Here is a 20,379-nt window from a genome sequence, read left to right as displayed (position 1 = left end):
AATGAAAGGAGAGGCAGGAGGTAGCTGCCAAATGGCAGCGCATTTGATGGATGGCATGGGATCGAAATCGCTCGATGGGATTGGACGGGGATGTTCTCAGCCGCTGAGAAGCTGTGAGAAGGTAGTGCAGGCCGGAGCAGAGCAGAGCAGAGCAGAGCAGGGTAGGCAGCCAGGCAGCCAGGCAGCCAGGCAGCGAAGCAGTTTAAGTTAAGCTGAGTCCCGGCGTCCTACCCTCGGCCAAATGTGCAACTTTGTAGCAAATTAGCAACTATCCCAAAACATGAGCAAACACACAAATGGAGAGCCCTTTGTTGAATAAAAAGTGCCGTTGCGATTATCACCGCAGGATGTCCAGGGTGGCCAGGTACCAGCCGGCGAGCGGGAAAGAGATGGCAACAGTGTAGTGCAAAAAACGAGATCAACCAGCACTCTCGACATCGTATATGCATAAATAGAATAAATCCTCAGCCATCAGATCATCCGCTTTACGCGCACTATGCCCGAAATCCTTTAATGCGCCAGCCAAGCAGCGCCTGCTAAATAAACACAGCATTGTGCCGGGCGATTGGCCAAGAGCGCTGCTCTAAATCTGCTGCCTAATGAGCGATTTCGGTCAAGTACCTCATACAGGCCGGAGCCTCGACAAACATGCCACACAATGGCCATTATCCCCTGCCACTTGACCAGCCGTGGCCAGCAGAATGGCAACAATAGCCGACATGGTCTTAAATAAACAACCAAACTACGCTGGCATAGTTGCATGGGCCTAAAACAACAGCAACAACAGTAACAACAGCAGCAGGAGCAGAGACAACAAACAGGCATGAGTTGAAAATTCCTATCCGCAATTCTGGCAAATTTCGATTTTCGTACATATTTATACACATATATATACATATGTATATGTATATGTATATGTATGTATATCCTCAACAAGCCGAAAATCGTTAAACGTTTTTCACTTCAATCTCCAGTGGCGCAGGCAGGCGCAGACGCACTTAAAAGCTAGTTTCCTGACACGCCCCCTATATCATACATCGGAATTGGCGGGCCGACTGGAGTGGCTTGCTATATCCTATATCGCCGACCCCACTGCAGCCGAGTCCCGTTATCATTAAAGCCACGCGAAAGTGTTCTAATTGTAAAACTTTTGCCATGCCAGCCGAGCTGAGGCGAGGCAAGGTGAGACGAGCTGAGGCGAGGTGAGGTGGGGACTGGCTCTTGTTATTGCAGTAAGGCTGGCTGACTGGCTGACTGGCTGACAGTCAGTCCGCAACCGCGTGTTTGTGGTAATTGCAAATTGCTGTGGCATGCAGCTGCAGCCCCTCGACCAAGTCAACGAAAATCCCCAACCAGGCGGGCTACGGCGCGGAGTATAGCTCGGCTTTCGCGTTTCGAGTTGGGCTTTAAATTAAAAGTGACAAGTATTTACTAAGTGATAGGTCGTTCCAAAAACTCACATATGCATGCACGGCACGATCGCCTACGAGTCTTCAAGTCGATGCAGCCCTATTGCACGGGCTGAAGGGGTATTGAAAGGCTTGCGTTTTGGGGCCACAACAGAAATGCCAATTCATTTGTCCGATCGTTGCGTGACTGCAGCCATAATACACATCCATAAATCAGGCGCAATAATATCGCCGCATTGTTGCTCTGTTCGCTCCTATTTACCCGGAGTTATTAAAATAAATCTGCAGCCGGCGCAGGCTGCGATTATGCAGCTAATCACATTTTAGCCCGCTTCGTGTCATTGCCATATAAATGCGTATCGCATTTGTCACACTGTCACGCCCCGCCTGTCGCCACAGCAAAACATTGTGCATCATTGTGCTAAACGTGCGACAATGTGTGTTAAGCCAACAGTAGCCAATCCGCCATCCACAGTCGGCAATCGACGCGGATTCGCGGGAAACAGGCCAGCATCGAGGCGTCGTCGGCAGCAGCCGAATGTGTTTATAATTGGATATTCAAATCAACGCAGAGCCGGGCTTAGCTTGCTGATAAATTGCAGAACGCTGCATCATAAAACCAGTAACTGATATTACTACTGTTGCTGCTGTTGCTGCTGTCACTGCCACTGCCACTATCACAGCAGCAGCAGCAGCAGCAGCAGCAGCAGCAAGAAAGACAACACAACAGACACTTTGACTGTCCGTCCGGCTGTCTGCGCACATGCCTACCTCGAGCTTATTTGATTTGGCCACATGAATATATGGGACTTATGGCCCAGCTCGCAGCTTGAACTGGATCTCGGACTCTCGACTTGGGCAACGCGCCCCGCTGCGCGCTGTCCAGTTGCTTTGGTCAATACACAAAACGCTGTGGATTTTGTTTTGTTGCTCTGCTGCTGTCTGTGTGTCTCTGTCTCTGCCTCTCAGTCTCAGTCTCAGTCTCTGGCTTGGGCCCGCTGGTGCTGCGACTGGGGCCTCTTTTGCATATTCATTTAGAGTGGTAGTCGGCAGAACACCAGTAGCCAATTACCTGGCAGTTAAGGTTGCACCAATTCGTTTAATAATAAATAATTAAACACATGCATATGTGCATACAAAGCCTCAGCGCTGAGCCGAGTGGCCGGCCGGCCGAAAGGGGAGCTCGATCGGCTTGAGTTGTTCAACTTTATAGCCAATTCACAAAGTAATCAAAGAGTGTATATTGCTTACATAAACTAAACACGAGATAAATGCCATAAATTGTCAAATCTCATTTTCATTTTTGGCACTCTGCACAGTGTATCGCCCAGTCGTTGTCTCATTTGATTTTTATGTGCACACTGACCACCAAAAAGCAATGCTCGACGCCAGCTGTTGAAATTGATTAATGGCCGTGTGACAAAGCAAGAGCTGCGTGTCTATTAATTATATTTATAGTTTTTTTTTTCTCTATTTCATAATTTTCAATATTTGTTCAGTGAACGATTATAGAAAAAAAAAAAAGATATTTACCTTATAAATATACATAGATAATTAAAATAACTTGCTAAAAATTTAAATGCAACTAACTATTCGTTCCATTTTATATAAAGCAGCGACAATATGAATTTTTATGGAATATTTAAGTTTAAATTTTCATATTTAACTGTCAATTATATTTCATTTATTGATTAAATAAGCAATTATTAAAATATATCAATTAATTCATTTGGATTGAATTCAAATTATTATTCGAGAATATCATTTATAATTTTTAATATACATATTTGTATATATTATATACACACGTGTATATTTTGAAATAACTAGCAGTAGCAGAGCAACAGGCAATTTGAAATTTGAAATTTGAAATTTTGAAAAAAAAAAAAAATGTATTTTTATTTTTTTATGTTATATAAATATATTTAATCCATTTGAAATTTAAAAAGAAAATAAAAATAAATACATAAATATATCTAAAATTAAAATTTAGCTAAGTAAAATATATTATATGCATTTTACATCATATAATAAATGAGGCATCAAATTCTTATTTCATCGTGTTGCCAGTTTATGATGATAGTCATCATATTATAACACATTTATATCTCCAATTCGTTTAAATAAGATCATTATTTAAATGAATTGTGTAGAGCCTAAAGATGACAATTCTTATTATCTATTGATGAGAATGTGTGTGATTATATATTATCGAGTATATCGATAAAGATCGCCACATAGCTCTCCCATAAAATTTAGCTAGCAGAAAGAATAATCGGATATATGTATCAATCAGCACTAATAAAAAATCTCCTTTAGAATTTAATTGGAATTTTGCGACTTTTCCTTAAGTCAATATTCGTTCTACACTCGAGCAACTGATAAAAGCCGTCTTCATGATATCGATTCAGTGATTAATAAATCAAGCTGCTGCTCGCTTGAAGAAGATCACAAATTGACGCTTGCCTCTGTCCACAGCTGACGACCTTCCCCAGCAGCCGGTGGCACCGTCAAGAAATCAGCATAAGTCGTTAGCTGGCCATTGGGAAATGCTAAGCAAGGGAGTTATGAATGCTGTTTAATGACTCAATGAATTAAAAATGTGTGTTTGCCATATTGTTTCGCGGAGTGTGACTATCTATTGCCATTGTGGCTGGCGTTTGGCGTTTGCCTTTTGGTGTGTGGTGTCGCTATTGTTGTTTTATTGAGCATTTAATGGCTTATTAACAAAACGCAAAAGCACGGCAAACGGCAAACAGCAAACGGCAGACGGCGATAGACAGACAACATCAATTAGCTGGTCGAGGCAAGCACATTAAGATAGATGGATGTATATTTTTATGGAAAGTGCAAAACAAGCCATAAAAAGGCGCCATCAATGATAATTTCTGATTGAATTCCGTACACGACAGCCGCCAGCACGAAAAGCCGAAAATTGCCCATAAAACATTGTATGAACGAGTCTAAAGGGCGCTGGCTAAGCACTTGCACAGACTAGCAGATACCCTAGGAAATGGTGCAAAGATCAGCGATTCATTCCACTCCACTACGGGCCGCATATACTACCTGTCTTGCTGGACTCGCTCAGGTATGTCCAGTGTGTAAGTCGTGAAAATCGTGTCAAGCATTGCATTGCAGTTAGCCATTTTCGATGACTAGCGCTCAGTGTTGGCTAGGCCATCTGGAGCTGGGGCCGATAATGATTGTGAGGGCGATCGCGAGCTGCAGAACTACGTCATAGTTCGGCCGAAAAGTCATCGTTTGCAGTGCTTTCTATGCTCAGCACTTTAGAGTTGTTTTATGCTTTTTTTGTTTAGGCGCAAAGTGGAAAATTACAACCTGCACACACGGCAAAGCTTATGTAAGCAGAGCCCAGAGGCCTGGGACCCAGCAAACGACTTAAGACCCGAAACTCGAAACTCGATGCTCGAAACTGGAGAGCGACAAGCAGCCAGCCAAACCGCTTACCGGGCCCCAAAAATTACTGACAGTGCTCCAGACCACAGCAGCGAGCAGAGGAAGAAGATGGGGCAGCAGCAGAAGAAGCTGTAGAAGAACGTTTAGCTTTTCATTTTGGGCTGCAAATGCCGGCCCAAACTCGCTGCATCAGCCAATCTGCAGGCCAGGTTCTCTGACGGCTCTAACGAATGTGGGAAGATCGCCGGCGACGAGTTCAGAAATACTCTTCACATTGCTATACACTGTGCTACAAAGCGGGGATATTGGCTGAGGTCTAAAGAGGATTGATATATAGATACATATAAAGAAGTATCTATTGATAGACAGAGATAGCTTAAAGTCCAATATGAAGTCATTCGTCGCAGAGTCATCTAAAGCCCAACTTTACCCTGAACTTGGCTTACACTCTTTGGCTAAACCTCTAGACTTGATCGAGTCAGAGTCCGTAAGCAGCTGCAATTGCGATTGCCGTCAGCGCTGATTGCCAGCCAAATTTGTCATGTCAACATGAGCACAGCAGCGATTGCTGTCAGACGCACTTGACAAACAGCATGGCGGGTCAGAGGTTTTCCTGCGATTTTCCTCAATGGCGAGCCGATGGAGTAAACGCTCTGCGCTGGAATTTAATTCATTGCATACAAATTGCTGCTGCAGTAGCAATTGCTGCTGCTGCTGCTGTTGCTGCTGTTGTTGCTCTTGCTGTTGTGGCTCTTTTTGCATGCAATTGAATTTTTTCAAACGAGCAGCAGCAGTAGCAACAACAACGACAATTTTCACGTACAGATTTCAATTGAGAAATTGTTATGTGGCAGTCGCAGCGACATGCCCATCAGGAACTATAACCGCAGCGACAGCGACAGCGACAGCAGCAGCAGCAGCAGCAACTTGGCAGCAACTGCTTCACTTGGCTTGCAGCCAATAGTGGGCGTTGCACAACATTTCGTTACGTTTCAATTGCATTTGCTGCATATATTGTCGCCGTCATTTGAAAATAGCGCGCATAAATGTGTACATATTGATAGATTCTGGCATGCCAGCAATGCTGCTGCCTACAACAACATCATCGGCGGCAGCAGCAACAATGGCAACTGCAACGGCTGCCACGTTGCAACAGCAACAACAACGCCCACTTTTGCCCCCCACTCATGGCAATTTTTGTCGTTACCAAAGTGCCTTTAAAATGAAATTGAAACTGAAACGAGTTTTGATGTTGTTGCTGTTGCCGTTGCCGTTGCTCTTGGCTCGCTGCATTATATGTAGTTGCCTTGCAGCTTTAGTCCAGCTTCGTGCCGTGGCAAATCAATCAATTTACGGGCTATCTTGGCATATTTCTGCTGTTGTTGCTGTTGCTGATGCTGATGCTGGGGATAATCGGTGCGCTTCATCAGGCTGCAAACATGAAACATGAACATCATCAACGCCATTTCAACGCGCGCCTTGTGCTAAAAACGAAACCTAATTTCGGGCGTAAGACTTAACTTGAATCGAGCGCAGTCAACTGCGGCTCCAAGCTCAATGTTGCGACTTGTGCACAAGGACAACGTGACCCAAAAAAAAAAAAAAAAAAAAACAGCAGAAAAAAAAGCATATAAAATGCTAAAGTATACGCTCGCCTGGTGGTAATCACTGCACATACATCTCAACCAGCAGGCGTAACAGCAACAAGAGCAACGGCAACGGCAACATCAGCATCGGCAACAGCAACACCAAAGGCAAGACGACTCATGTATTGTGCTGTTGCAGCCATGTCGCTGGAGTCTCGCCTTGCTTGATGCACGAATCGCTTGCAGCCAGCAAAAATGTTGCTGCTGTTGTTGTTGTTGTTGTTGTTGCTGGCGTTGATAATGCGCCCAGCCTGACCTTATGACTACGCTCAGGCATTAGATTTTAACTTGCCAAGTCATGCACTTGCTGTTGCTGTTGCTGTTGCTGCTGCTGATGAACCGAAAATGTGGCATATTTGCGCAGGGAATTTGCAACGGCTAGGGAAGTTATAGGCAAAGTGAGTTGTTCCAACAAATCTTTATCGAAATTCAATTGATAAAATAACAAATTCAATTAGATTCGCCACAGAGAAACTGGGAGAGAGAGAGAGACAGACAGAGAGTGAGTAAGTGAGACAACGAGAGCGTGTGGCATGCAGCATGCAATTTTGACTAGCTATGAATAATGAGTCGCGCATGCAAAGCGGCAGCTACCAAGCGCTTTTGCATGCATTTGTCAATTTAGCATGTCATCAAACATCCTTTCAATTTTGTTTGACAAGAGCCGCCGCCGCAGACGCAGCAGACGCAGCGCTGAGCAAATGTCATGCCACATGTCTGGCCGGCAGCCATTTGCATGCCTCGCTAGAGTGCAACGCAGCGTTGCAACTGCGAACAGCAGCAAGCTGCATGCAGCAAGCAGCAGGCGGCATGCAACCCCAGCGACAGCAGCCGAGCCAAAAGCAAAAGCGTCGGCGTTGAGGATCGCTTCACTTGTCAGCGCGACGGACTCAAAGAGCGCATTATTAAATGATTTTAACGACTTCATTTAGTGTTTAACATAATATTTACAACTGTCATCGCTGCAGCCAGAGCAATATATATTGCTACTTCACGGATTTCTGCTGCTGCTGGTCCTGCTGTGCATGTTGCTGTTGCTGTTGCTGTTGCTGTTGCTGTTGCTGTTGCGTCAAGTGACAAAGCGTTGAAAGCTATAAACCGTAAAGTGGGTCACAACATTTTTGTGCCTCATTGATGAGTTACTTGAACGGAAATCGGAAGTTGAGCTGCATGTTAAACAATGGATATATTATATAGGAGTGGGAGTGGCATCAAGACTGAGTAGGAGAAGTGGAAGAAGTAGAAGTAGAAGTAGAAGTAGAAGTAGAAGTAGAAGTAGAAGTAGAAGTAGAAGTAGAAGTAGAAGTAGAAGTAGAAGTAGAAGTAGAAGTAGAAGTAGAAGTAGAAGTAGAAGTAGAAGTAGAAGTAGAAGTAGAAGTAGAAGTAGAAGTAGAAGTAGAAGTAGAAGTAGAAGTAGAAGTAGAAGTAGAAGTAGAAGTAGAAGTAGAAGTAGAAGTAGAAGTAGAAGTAGAAGTAGAAGTAGAAGTAGAAGTAGAAGTAGAAGTAGAAGTAGAAGTAGAAGTAGAGAGTAGAAGTAGAGAGTAGAAGTACAGAGTAGAAGTAAAGAGTATAAGTATAAGTAGAAGTAGAAGTAGAGAGTAGAAGTAGAGAGTAGAAGTACAGAGTAGAAGTAAAGAGTATAAGTATAAGTATAAGTATAAGCATAAGCATAAGTATAAGTATAAGTATAAGTATAAGTATAAGTATAAGTATAAGTATAAGTATAAGTATAAGTATAAGTATAAGTATAAGTATAAGTATAAGTATAAGTAAGTATAAGTATAAGTATAAGTATAAGTATAAGTATAAGTATAAGTATAAGTATAAGTATAAGTATAAGTATAAGTATAAGTATAAGTATAAGTATAAGTATAATAAGTAAGTAAGTATAAGTATAAGTATAAGAATATGTATAAAAGTATAGTCATAAGTATAAGTATAAGGATTAGTATAAGTATAAGTATAGCATATAAACAGCATATGATTTGTCACTCGAGCTCTGTCGTCACGCAGAACCCATTTCTCTTAGCAACTGCTCGTCACAGTGCCGCACTTTATAGGCCATAAATCAATACGGATATATGTGTGTGTATATATATGTGCGACGACACAAGCGCAGTTGGTTCCCTCACAAATAAATCATTGCATTTTCGGTCAACAAATCAGCTGGAGCAGAGTCATAACAAATGCAACTTACTTAACAAGGAAAGGAGAAACGTACAACGAGAAATCCTATTCACAGTTAATAAATATAAAAGTTGGAGATATTTAAACACTATGCGTATATGACATTTGTAAAATATTTGCAAGCATGCGGAAAGCCAACGAACAACACACTAAACAAGCAACAAAACAACAAACAACAGCCAACAGCAACAAGCAACATGCAACAACTTTTACGAGCATCCGTCGCGCTCGTTCTTTTGCTCCTCACGTCTGCTCGCCTCGACATTGAGTCTGTCTCTTCCGTCAACAGACTTCAGCACCTACCAGAAATATGGCCACATAAAATGACATGAAATGTACAGCAAACCACTTAAATAAATCCATAAGAATCTAACTTGGATTCAGTGTAGCCCTCGGCCCATGGCCCATGGCCCATGGCCCGTGGTGCCTGGTGCTTCCATAGAGGGAAGAGCATAAAGGCATCTAAGCCGCCTAAGCAAATAAGCCCACAGAGCTGCGCACATAAACAGAATAACAGCAACAAAGCCAAATCCGTTATGACAAACAAACTGCATCACATCAACACAATGACACCTACAGTGAACACTGTCCGTCATGTAGGTCGCCTGAGCCGCTTAACACGCAGCAGATCCTCTCTAAGCCCCTTTGCAATAGGAGCCAGCTACGGCCTTAGGAAAGCAAACTGAGGGCGACTCTATTTCTGTTACAGTTCGCCTTGTGTGTCTCTGTCTTGTCTCATGTCTCTCTATCATTAAGAGTGTACAAAATGTATAAGAAATTATGAAAATCGTAATTGGCTGGTGATGCACAAAGGAAGACAACTCCTATTCCGTTTTCCTTGTATAAATATTGAGTCGATGCTGCCTGCTGAGCTGTCAGTTTCTAAGTCTTAGTATTATCTTCATCCAGTATACATATATTATGCTGATGTCAGAGTAACAAAATCTGTGGTTAAATATGCATTTGTACGTACTATGGAATCAATTGGATTATGTCTACACTAGTCATCACACTGCTAGAGCATACACCTCGCTTCATCACGATCATCTTTGATATTGAATATTATCTATACCATTTGAGCTGGACTCTGGGTACTATAAAAATTCAGCAATGTGTATATAACTGATTGAAGATTAAAAATATATAGAGATCATCTATAGTAGATCAGCCATTTATATCAACCTTTATATATAATGAAGCTAAGATTCTATAATCAAAGAGGCGAGACTTTAGCTTATATAGTATTGAAAATATTCAACACTTATCTGTTACTAAAATATTGAATAATATGAAAACTACTAAATTCCACTTAACAATATATGAAAAGTAGAGACTAATAAATATCAACTCAAATATAAGCATTTCCAAATTACGTTCACATAGTTTGCCTAATTAATAGATATTTTTACTTAAGTAAAAGTATACATACAATTTAGTTAAAGAGATCAATTCACTAGCCTAACAACTACATGATATAAAGCAAAAGCGAAATGAAATTGAAATTGTTTACTTGTAACTGTGTAACATGGGGCCAAAACACCAACCATAAATATCATGAATGCCATTCAATCAGCTCGTAAAGGGTATAAGAACTTAAGAGACCAAAAAACTGTTATGCATTTTAGACACGCATCCCGAGCAGACAGACCCAACAGACCCGCCAGACCCAACAGACTCGAGAGACCCGCCTGAACCAGGCAGCCAGTGCCCATCTCGATTTTATATCGATTTCGAACAAAAACAAAACCTGCGACTGCGACTGCGCCCTTGCGGTATGATTATCACAATTATCTGCAATTCAGACCATAAATCATTTTATTCTGCAGCAAACGTTTTAACGTAACCCAATCTTGCTTAGCTGTTGATGTTGCAGTTGCCTTTTTGATCGAGTAATACAGCGAATAGATGCATATACATACATATATATATATATATATATATATAGATACATTTACCAACTGGCTGACTGGCTGGCTGGCTGGCTGGCTGGCTGGCTGGCTAACTAAGCTGCATTGCCTTGGCTTTGCCATATAAGGCAGCTCGCCGACATCGTCGTCACCAAGTCGAAAAGCAAATTTACAGCACGATCAAACAATTCAAAAAGCTGTTTCGCATTTGACTCCGTCAATTGATTGCCCGCCGCGGACACAACGGCCCTCCACCTCAGCAGCTCACCTCCTCCATTCGATCTGTACATACATATATATATTGATTAACTTATGAACTTGCATTCAAATTAACGCTGACAAACGCTTCGACTTCGCGCCAATAAATTGTTGATGCATTGGCCGGTTGGCATTCGGTTGCCTGCAATCGTCGCACGGGTCAACATGAAAATTGCCAGAAATCGCTTGCTTTCAGCCTGGCCCGGACGGCTCTGAGAAAGTTGCTAAGATGTCGACACGAAAAGACGAATAAGGGAAGTACTCAAACTAAAGCCTCGGCAAATTGATGTACACATTCACAGAGCATAAGTGCAGTGTAGTACAGTGTGGCTCTCCACGAAAATTGTCAAATTTCACTGTGAACCTTGAAAGCAAACAAAATGTGAACAAATATTGCAAATTTTGGAGCTTCGATTTGTAATTCACATTATGCTGCTCTTAGACGTAAGGCTATAGCTTAACGACTTCAGGAAAAATACTTGGAATAGTGCAAAAGATCGAGTAATTATTTATAATAAACGCAGCCTATCTGGAAACTGAACAAATTATGCTACGCCCAGGCTCAGGTTTTTGATAAAGTGTGACACGCATCCAATTCAATGTCAAAACTTGAAATTGCTAAAAATTTATTGTGATGTGGATATGTGATTCGGAATTTAGCTCTCTAAGTACATCACTAAATAAAAAACATCTGAATATTTTAATATTTTGAAATAATTATTATATTACATTTTATGATTTTTCAAAAGTATCCAATAAAGATAATGTGACCATGAGTTTTAAGCCATTCAATTTCTTCAGCCATTTTTAAAAATTTCTTTTCAGTATGGCGATGAATAATGCAATTCCATACCGAAATGCAATTATATAAATGTAATAATATTGAAAAACATTTCGCAAGGCCGTTCATAGGTGAAAGAATCAGAACCCTTGGACATTGGTTTAACTATCTTCAATATACATTCAATGTATATGTCAATATATATTCATAATCTGTTGGTTGTCGCACTTTATCACCTGTAAAGCATTGCCAACGGCAGGTAGTGCTAGCACTGCGATGTCAGGTCAAATGAGCACTAAATATATAATGAATGGAGTAAAGCATAAAAGGCGAGTCCAAGGTGCAACGACCACGGCGCAGGGCTCTGAACTGAGCTCCGCTGGGGCCCATTCAGCATGTTCAAAGTATTTGCCACTCTGGCTGGCATCATAAAGCGTACACGTCGTCAGCTCGACGAGCGTGTTTAATTAAAAGTCCACTCTGTCCATATATCATGACATAGCTATGTACGTAGCGCTGCAGTTGCCATTTGTAATTGCTTGGCATATCTAAATTATGCACTTTAACTATTAAGTGACATTTGTTATAACCAGTCTTTGCAATCCTTTAGTTTTTCCTGTTTCTTTATTTTTTTTTTTTTTTAGCTCAAATTGCATTTGAAAATATGATATATGCTTAGCAATTCTTTACTGAGTGTGTGAGAAGTGAGAGGAGTTATCGCGAGTCATACTCTTAAGTGGTTAGGACTCAATTTTAAATATGCTTAAAGATTTTCCGCAAATCGAAATGCGTTATACACATATATTATATGTTTCAAATAATTTTTATATGCATTATGGAGTACAACTTTTATGAATAGCATAAGGAGAAGTCTAAGATTAATATGCTGGCAATAGGCCCGGACTTAAAGCCAACTGCGCCCCAGGGTCTTCAACAATTAATAACAAATGAAGCTGAATAGTAACAGCATCAAAGAATATATGCTCTGAAAAGATATTCATAGCATTAAGATGAACTCATATAAGACGTAAGAAAACCGTTTATTCATATTTTTGTATAACTATTGCAAATGAATTTCATTGAAATTTATTGCCAGCTTCAATTCTCTAAGCGGCCATCACCTGACTGAGTATCGATACTTATCGCTCCTGAGAGAGTTAGCGAAAAAAAAAAATAAATAAATAAATAACTGAGCTTACTTGCTGCCGTCAGTTAAATTGCTTCACTTGACTGTCACAGGGCTTTCAACAAATCTGATTAATTCCATTATGCGTTGCGTATACGCCGCGATTGCCAGCCGCCTGTCAGCGTCAAATTGCCCGAGCCGCAGTGACGTTTTACGCGGTGGCAACTGACGGTGACGAGCTGCAAGTCAGCAACAGCAGCAGCCACGGCAGCAGCAGCAGCAGCAGCAGCGACGGCTTGGAAAACCAATTGAAAAACGCTCGCGAGCGGCGCCTTTGATGAGCCGAGGAGCGAGCGACCTTGTACTGCGCTCTCGCTTCCACTGCACTTTGTTCCTTTTGATATGCCTGCATTTGACTTTTTAGCAGCATCATGCCACCTAAATTTCTAGATGACGCAAGTTAATTGCGCTGCCGCTGCCGCTGCCGCTGCACTGCACAGCCCATTGTCAAAGGTGAAAATGGTCGGACAGTTGCACAAAGCGAGGCGCATTCATTAAGCCAAATAATATGAGGTAAATATGTCGAGCAGAGCTGAGGAGGAAATAAGCTAAAAGTCGGGCCCTCCGTAGGGTGAGCCACCACGCCAATACTGAAAGAAATTTTTGAATGAAAATCAAGAGAGACTCGAAATGGATTCAGTAAAAGTTTAGCTTATTTATGTGAAATATGGAATCGAAAATTTGAAATATGATATCGATCTGGGACTCTGAATCCTTACTGCCAAATTACTTTGCATTCGAAATTAATCAGAGCAGGTTGGATCGGCGTATCAATTTGTATTCACAGATTCTTCATGGCTTTAGAACTAAGCCAAAGATTACTTTTGGATATATGTACGTATGTACATATATTTTTTATATACATATATCTTATTTTTGTTTTGCTTGCTCATAATTGTACACAAGACTTAGGCATTTATATATATATGTATGTATATAGGCATTTACTCAATCAGAAAAGAACAATTCAATTCAATTTTCAGGTAGATCTACGCAGCTCCGATGCGTAACACCTATTCATATTCAATTTTCAAATAGGTCTCCTATGGGAGTCGCAGAGCTCTAAATAAAATTGTATAAACTGAAAATCAATTACGCATTATTTGAGCTGTTTGTATTGAAATAATTTCTCACTGTGTACAGAATAGACGAGTCGAATGAAATATATAAACTGACTGACTGGCTGGCTGGCTGGCTGGCTGACTGACTGACTGACTGACTGACTGACTGAGTGGGTATCTGCTGACGGCGCCTGCTGTTCGGGGCAGTCAGGGCTACCGATGCCCTGCCGCTGAGCGACGCCCTGGCGCCTAACCGTGTTGAAAACACAACAAATTAGTCAATGACGCGGCGATCTTGCTCCAGCTGGCTCACAGCTCGCTGTGCATTTGTATTTTCATTAATATATTATTGCTTAATTTCTTTTGTTATGCTGATTATGCCGACAGACAGTGCCCAAGTCCATACCCGTACCCATACCCGTACCCGTACCCAGGCCCAAGTTCAGAGAGTGGTTCGAGTCAAGTCCAAGAGATGTTCATGGGAAAAACAGCAACAGCATTGCATGATTTTCAATAATTTAACAGCCACAACTTGGACGCGTACCGTTTTACCGCTTTGCCTTTGCTGCCAGACTCCGTCCGAGTGTCCGAGTGTCCGACTGTCCGACTGTCCGGCCGTCTGACTCTCTGAATCTTCGACTGAAACACATGTTGTGCTTTGTTTCAAGCATAAATGTTAATTTCAGTTTGTCTTGGTAATTTATCATATTTTTTCTTTTCAATATTTTTTCTTTTTTTCTGTATTTCGCGTCGCGTCTTTAAACGCCTTTAATTAAAACCAATGCGCATGTGTAACTTTCTTAAACAGAGCCTAAGATTAGAGCGCCGAGCAGGGCCGCTGCGGAGTCTAGAGTCGAGTCTAGCCGAGCGCTGGCTTTGAACTTGGCCGACAGCACGTTTGTAAAATGATTGATGTGGTATTAATTTTAATAAGCGCCTGCCCGCTCCATCAATATGCATATCGGGGCCCAGCTCGATACCGAGCGAGCAGCCAGCTACAGCTCGTTCTAGCCCCGTTTAGAACATTTTCTTCGGCGGCTTTACATTTTGAATGACGCACGTAGTTTCGTGGCGTTTACACTTTTTGCTTGTGGCACAGCCTGGCCATGCCCCATGCCCCATGCAACACACTTCACTTCACTGAGGCATCTCAAGTAGTCGCAGAGTGCGAGCGGCACGGCAGCTTAGGCGAGTTCCCAACAATTTTGCGCCTATTTGACCGGATGGTTGATGGCCATCTCTGGACGTTGCCAACTCTATTGAAAGTGTTATGCAATTAGGCCAGCCTGCCAGCCGGGCTAAAAACTTTATCAATTTCGGTCAACAGGAGGCCCGAATGCCTTGCGATCGTAAGCAACTGTAGCTGGATGCACTCAGAGACATAGGCCAAGTTAATGTGGTGCTGTGATTTTTACAGATCATTTCTCTGTCTTTACTTTTCTCTATTCATCTGTAAATATATGTAGCTAACTTTGGCCCTGCGAAAAGAGCCAGAAAAAAACTTATATATACTAGAGTTTCGCAAAACTTGATTTGTTCGTTCATTTACTAAGTTTTAAGTCCATACGATGCAAGTATAGTGTCTTATAAAGAGCGTTTTTTAGCTAGTATATTCTATACAACTATAGCTATATTGAAAAATGTATATATGTATATAAATTATTATAATAATTCTTTATTCAATTACTCTTGGAATACCAGCTCGATATCAACTCTAGCCGTTCTAAACAATGAATTCCTTGCAAGATCTATTTTCACATTCAAGAACTGTAAAAATCGTTCAATAAATCGTCTTCCTGTGATATATACGATAGATCTATGGAGGACATTATAAAATAGCCTTATCTTGAACTCTGTTAGAAGTACATCATAAGCATTTTCATTTCTTTTTTCATCTAACAATTCTAGGTTTTTGTAATGTTAATAAACTGAATTTAGATGAACTGTTTTTAAATTAAGCAAAAATATTTTTCGTCTGATATTATGATTTATTAATAATGCTAGCCAACTGTGTATTCTCAAATAACAAAGGAATTTCAGATAATTTCTAAATGCAAATAAAACAAAAATATAATATTTTTATATAAGTTTAAATATTATTTAGCGATCGTTTATTTCATATGTAATTTTTAGTTGGAAAACTGCTCTAAATATCGTTAAAATATATAATCTGCATGGGAGCTGTGTGTATGTGTGTGTGTGAGTCTTTTCTCTATAATCATCATCATCATCATTAGGAATTTTGAAATTGATTTCGTTCAAGTAGCATTGCCTTAGTTTCGATTTATGTTTACGTTTCACAGGCGGCGCGATCAAAGCAGTTTGTTAACCATCGACTATGAGTATTTGGCAAAATCATCATTAATGCCTGTCAGAGGAGGAGCAGAGTGTAGCAGATTGAGCAGATACGCTGAGCTGAGCTGAGCTAGCATTAGCGATTGACCTGATGGAACCCTGAGTCTACGGCTTGGTCCATATCTCCGATCTGCCTTTGTCGCCATTCGATCGCAGATGCAAATCACATCAACTTTGACTTTGGCACCTCGAGTCACCTAAGTGAGCTCGAATAATTGATTTCAGAAGCAGCGCATACCTGAGTGCCCACATAATTGCCATGTATCGCCTACCTGTATCTGCAACTGTATCTGTATCTGTAGCTGTATCTGTAGCTGTATCTGTAGCTGTATCTGTAGTTGTAGCTCTAGCTGTAGCTGTATCTGGGATGTGCGTAGCTACTAAGCCGTAGCGTGAAATTCGTTTGCACACAGAGCGCGACGCGTTGAACAAGCCGCATCAAATCAATTTCGAAACTGACTTCAACTCACACTCAAACAGGGACTCAGCGACTCATCAGCAGCATTAGATACATGTTCTTTTTTGTTTTTTGTTTAATTCATGGAGTCTCGTTGATCGGCGCACAGAGAGACAACAAAGGAAGCCCTGCCCATCATGGGTGACTGAGTTTTCCAGCGCCTGCCCTGATGGCCTGCCCTGGCGTGGCCCTTTCAGCGCTCTCGTACCTGGCGGCATCCCGGCAATTGCCATGGCGTTTAACGGCGTTTGCTGCCGCTGCGGCATTGTTGCCAAAAAACAACAACAACAACAGCAAAGAAAAATGTTGCCATTCTCTAAGGCATTGTAAGGCCCATTGCCGTGTAAGTGGTTGATTTGCCACAAACTCGCTGAGACAAACTCTGACAAACAACTGACAAATGCCAATGCAAATGCGATAACATAGCAAAGCAACAACAAACAGTAAACATCAAAGTATTATAAATAATAATACATGTATTTGTCTGCTTCAACACCTGAGCCGCTTTATCTGCCATCGCAATGGCCATTAAAACTATGTAATCTAATTAATTAGAGCTCGATTGTATCTGTGCCCGCGTCAGAGCCATTATGATAAAGTTAAAAATATCATCACATTTTATAAGAAACGTGTGTATGCACAATTATACACATACATAATTAAATAGTTGCAGACAAACATATGTATGTATGTATGCATCGTGTATTAATATGCATTAGGTGAATGGGACACTTTTCTATGAAGGCTAATTTGTGCATGACATGCAAAACAGGCGTACGAACTTGATCGAATCATGTCAAGATAAATAAATATCTTTGAGCGCTATATATAAATGTATACTATCTATAAGTTATAGATTTCGAGATGTACACAGTAGATGCATGTGAAGCATATATGATACGATACTAGTATATTAAGACAGCTGCCTTTTGTGTGCTTAGATACAGAATTTTCATATGTTATATAGATTTATATACACATACAAATAAATGCATATGAAGCATATATGCTTTAGCTTTCATTTGAAATTTAATTTTCGAAATGAAAAAGCAACTTGAGCCTAAGCAACGGCGCCCATTTCAAGTGAACTGCTCGCATACTTAGCTATAGAATTCGTTATATAAAATATAAATGTGCCATTGTATTATGCCAATAATATCACGCCTCAAGCGATAGCATAGCCCACAAATCTCTTCGCTCATTGAATGACAACGAAATGTTTTTGATTAAATATTTAGAGAAATGCATTGTATGTAGATTTCAATTTGGTTGCATATGCTTAACGCCTTACAGTGGGCGTCTCTTCATAACGCTCAAAGCCATATATAGTGAAGACTTTTTACTTGCTTATTAACTTGATTCTACGTCTTTTAGCTTATTAAACAGATATGCTTCAAATGCGAACGACAGTGCTTCGCTTTGACATTCTCAAGCATTTTTTTATGCCAGACACGATTTCCATTTTCGCGTAGATCCACTTGCATACAGAGAAATACTCATATAAATGAAATGGGAAACGTTGATGAAGTGTTGTTTTTATGTACCCGAAAATTGGAGTAGAGTGTAACCTATTCAAAAGCTCATAAATTCGAGTTGGTAATTTCACATATGCAGTGAACTGGTTTGCATTGAGACATGGAGAAGACGTTTGCTCTGGGCCAATTGCATTTACAGCTGAGCATCAGCACAAAGTGTTAGCACCTCTTGGAGCTAAGAGTTACTTAAGCCTCAGATAAAAGTTTACTAACAAATAGGTTCCCAAATATTCAACAATCAATCAAGGTCTCTACCGGCAAAAGTTCGAAGAAGACGAAGAAGTTGCCAATTAGAATGTATTTGTTTTGCAGGTAGCACTTACCGGATTTACCTGTGGTTTCTGCAAATGTGTCGCAATGTTGGTGATGTTCATGCCCGCCATAGCCGGAATCTGTGAGCCGTACAATTGGCCGGCGGTTGGTGTCATGTCCGTTAACATTTTAGCTGCTGCTGCTGCTGCGGCGACAGTGGCTGCTGCTGCTGCTGCGGCGGCTGCTGCGGCTGCTGCGTCGGCTGCTGCTGTCTTTCTTCCTGTTGGTGTTGTAATTTTGAGGCGTGCGCGCGAAGGGATTTGCCTAGGAACCTAGATTATTCCAAACAAAGCACACATAAAACAAAGTCGCTCGCTGTTCAAAGTCGCCCAAAGACGAGGCCACAATCTCGAAAGAACCACACACAGAGTGAGAGAGAGAATCACACAGAGAGAAACACGCGCGCTAGTCGCAAACAATAAAAAATATGCAACAAAAAAATAATATTCTCTTAAGGATTCGACTTGCACTTTTCACTGTTATTCGGAGAGATTTGCATTTGCTCTTTCTTCTGATTCTTGTTGTTATTGTTGTTGTTGTCGCTTATTAATTTATGCTGTGCAAATACTTATTTCCGTAACTGTTACTGTCACTGTCACTGTAACTGTCACGCTTTCATCCGTGACTGCAACACGCTGGCGCCAGCCTCTGATCGTCACAGGCAGCGCGATCGAATCAAATGCAAGAGATGCGAATACAGTTAGAACTGAAGCAAAACAATAAACCGCGTGGGACAACTTACAACAGAAAAAAAAAATAAGCTGAAGTTGGATTTAAAAGCACTAAGACGCACTTTAAACTGTATGTGATTGTTGTTGTTGTTGCTGTTGATATTATTGTTGTTGTTATTATTGTTATTGTTTGTTATCGATGTCGATGTCGATTTCGATGTCGTTGCTGATATTGCGTTGTGCTAAGGCGTCGGCGGCGACGTTGGCGACAAGGAGGCGTCTGCACTAACAAACAAAATATATCCGCGCAAAAGTTTTTAGCGTCGTCGCTGATCGTTCAAAGGCTTGCAACTGTTTCACGCGATGCCAGCGCAAACAAAAAGCTTGGGCCCATTCCCGTTTTGTCGTTGGCGGCGACTGCTCCGTCAACGTCAGGCGAAGGCGTTGTCGTCGTCGTTCAGCTATAGCTATAGCTATAGCTACAGCAACAGCAACAGCAAACAGCAGAGGGCGCGTCAAAACAAGAGAGAGCGCGATTTGCAATTGTTGTATTTGTGTGTTCTGCTTGTGCGACTGTGTGCGGCGCTGGCAAACTGAGACAGCGACAGCGACTGCACTCAGCCAGCAAGCCAGCCAGCCAGTCAGCCAGCAAGCAAGCAATCGAAAACCGCAGCCTCGTCGACGCTACGCTCTCTCGCTGCCAAAGCAGCAGCCATTCCCATTCATCATGACGCAGTTACACCTAACATTGGCGCAGCTCTTGTATGTGTGAGCGCACAAAAGAGACAGCAATAAAACGAGCCACCACCGAATGCGAGCTACGTTTATGATCATCACAGTTGCTGTTGCTGTTACTGTTTGCTGTTTGCTGCTTGTGCCGGCGCTGCTGATGATGATGTATTAGCTAGCCGGCGAGCAGAGGGCGCCGCTACTCTCTCTCTCTCTCTCTCCCTGTCGCTCTCTGCGTGTGTTTTTTGTTGCTGGTTTGGTTCATTCATAAAAGCAAGCAAGCACGCGCTCAAAACGAGTTTCGTTTGGCGACGCCCCGTTGCGTGCGTGCTGCGCGCCGACGCGATGGCAACGACCAATCCGAGCATTGTCTTACGCTGTGCTGGCCCTAACCTATAATTAGAGCAATGGCCGCTGTGCGACAGAGATGGCCATACAATTGGCACGCGCGTGCTCGCGCTAGCGCAC

The 20,379-nt window shown here is 41.7% G+C and overlaps 1 protein-coding gene across 2 annotated transcripts in view; it reads right to left on the bottom strand.

Annotated features, from left to right (window-relative positions):
• The window catches only part of Sp1 (transcription factor Sp8), a 32,377-nt gene extending 12,591 nt beyond the window's left edge, over nt 1-19,786 (bottom strand). The window contains exon 1 of one of the 2 annotated variants that reach the window (XM_018017064.2): nt 18,523-19,786. In XM_018017064.2, the coding sequence (XP_017872553.1) occupies nt 18,523-18,639 (117 nt within the window). In that variant the 5' untranslated portion in view covers nt 18,640-19,786. The remainder of the gene's footprint in view (nt 1-18,522) is intronic. The other variant, XM_018017062.2, reaches the window with a different exon arrangement.
• Between the last annotated feature and the right edge of the window lie 593 nt (nt 19,787-20,379).

Source organism: Drosophila arizonae, chromosome X, assembly GCF_054131065.1.
Source record: "Drosophila arizonae isolate 15081-1271.41 chromosome X, UAZ_ARI_1.0, whole genome shotgun sequence".
In the NCBI taxonomy this organism is placed as follows: domain Eukaryota; kingdom Metazoa; phylum Arthropoda; class Insecta; order Diptera; family Drosophilidae; genus Drosophila; species Drosophila arizonae.
The sequence above is the reverse complement of the archived record's forward strand: the minus strand, read 5'-3'. Positions and strand labels throughout refer to the sequence as shown.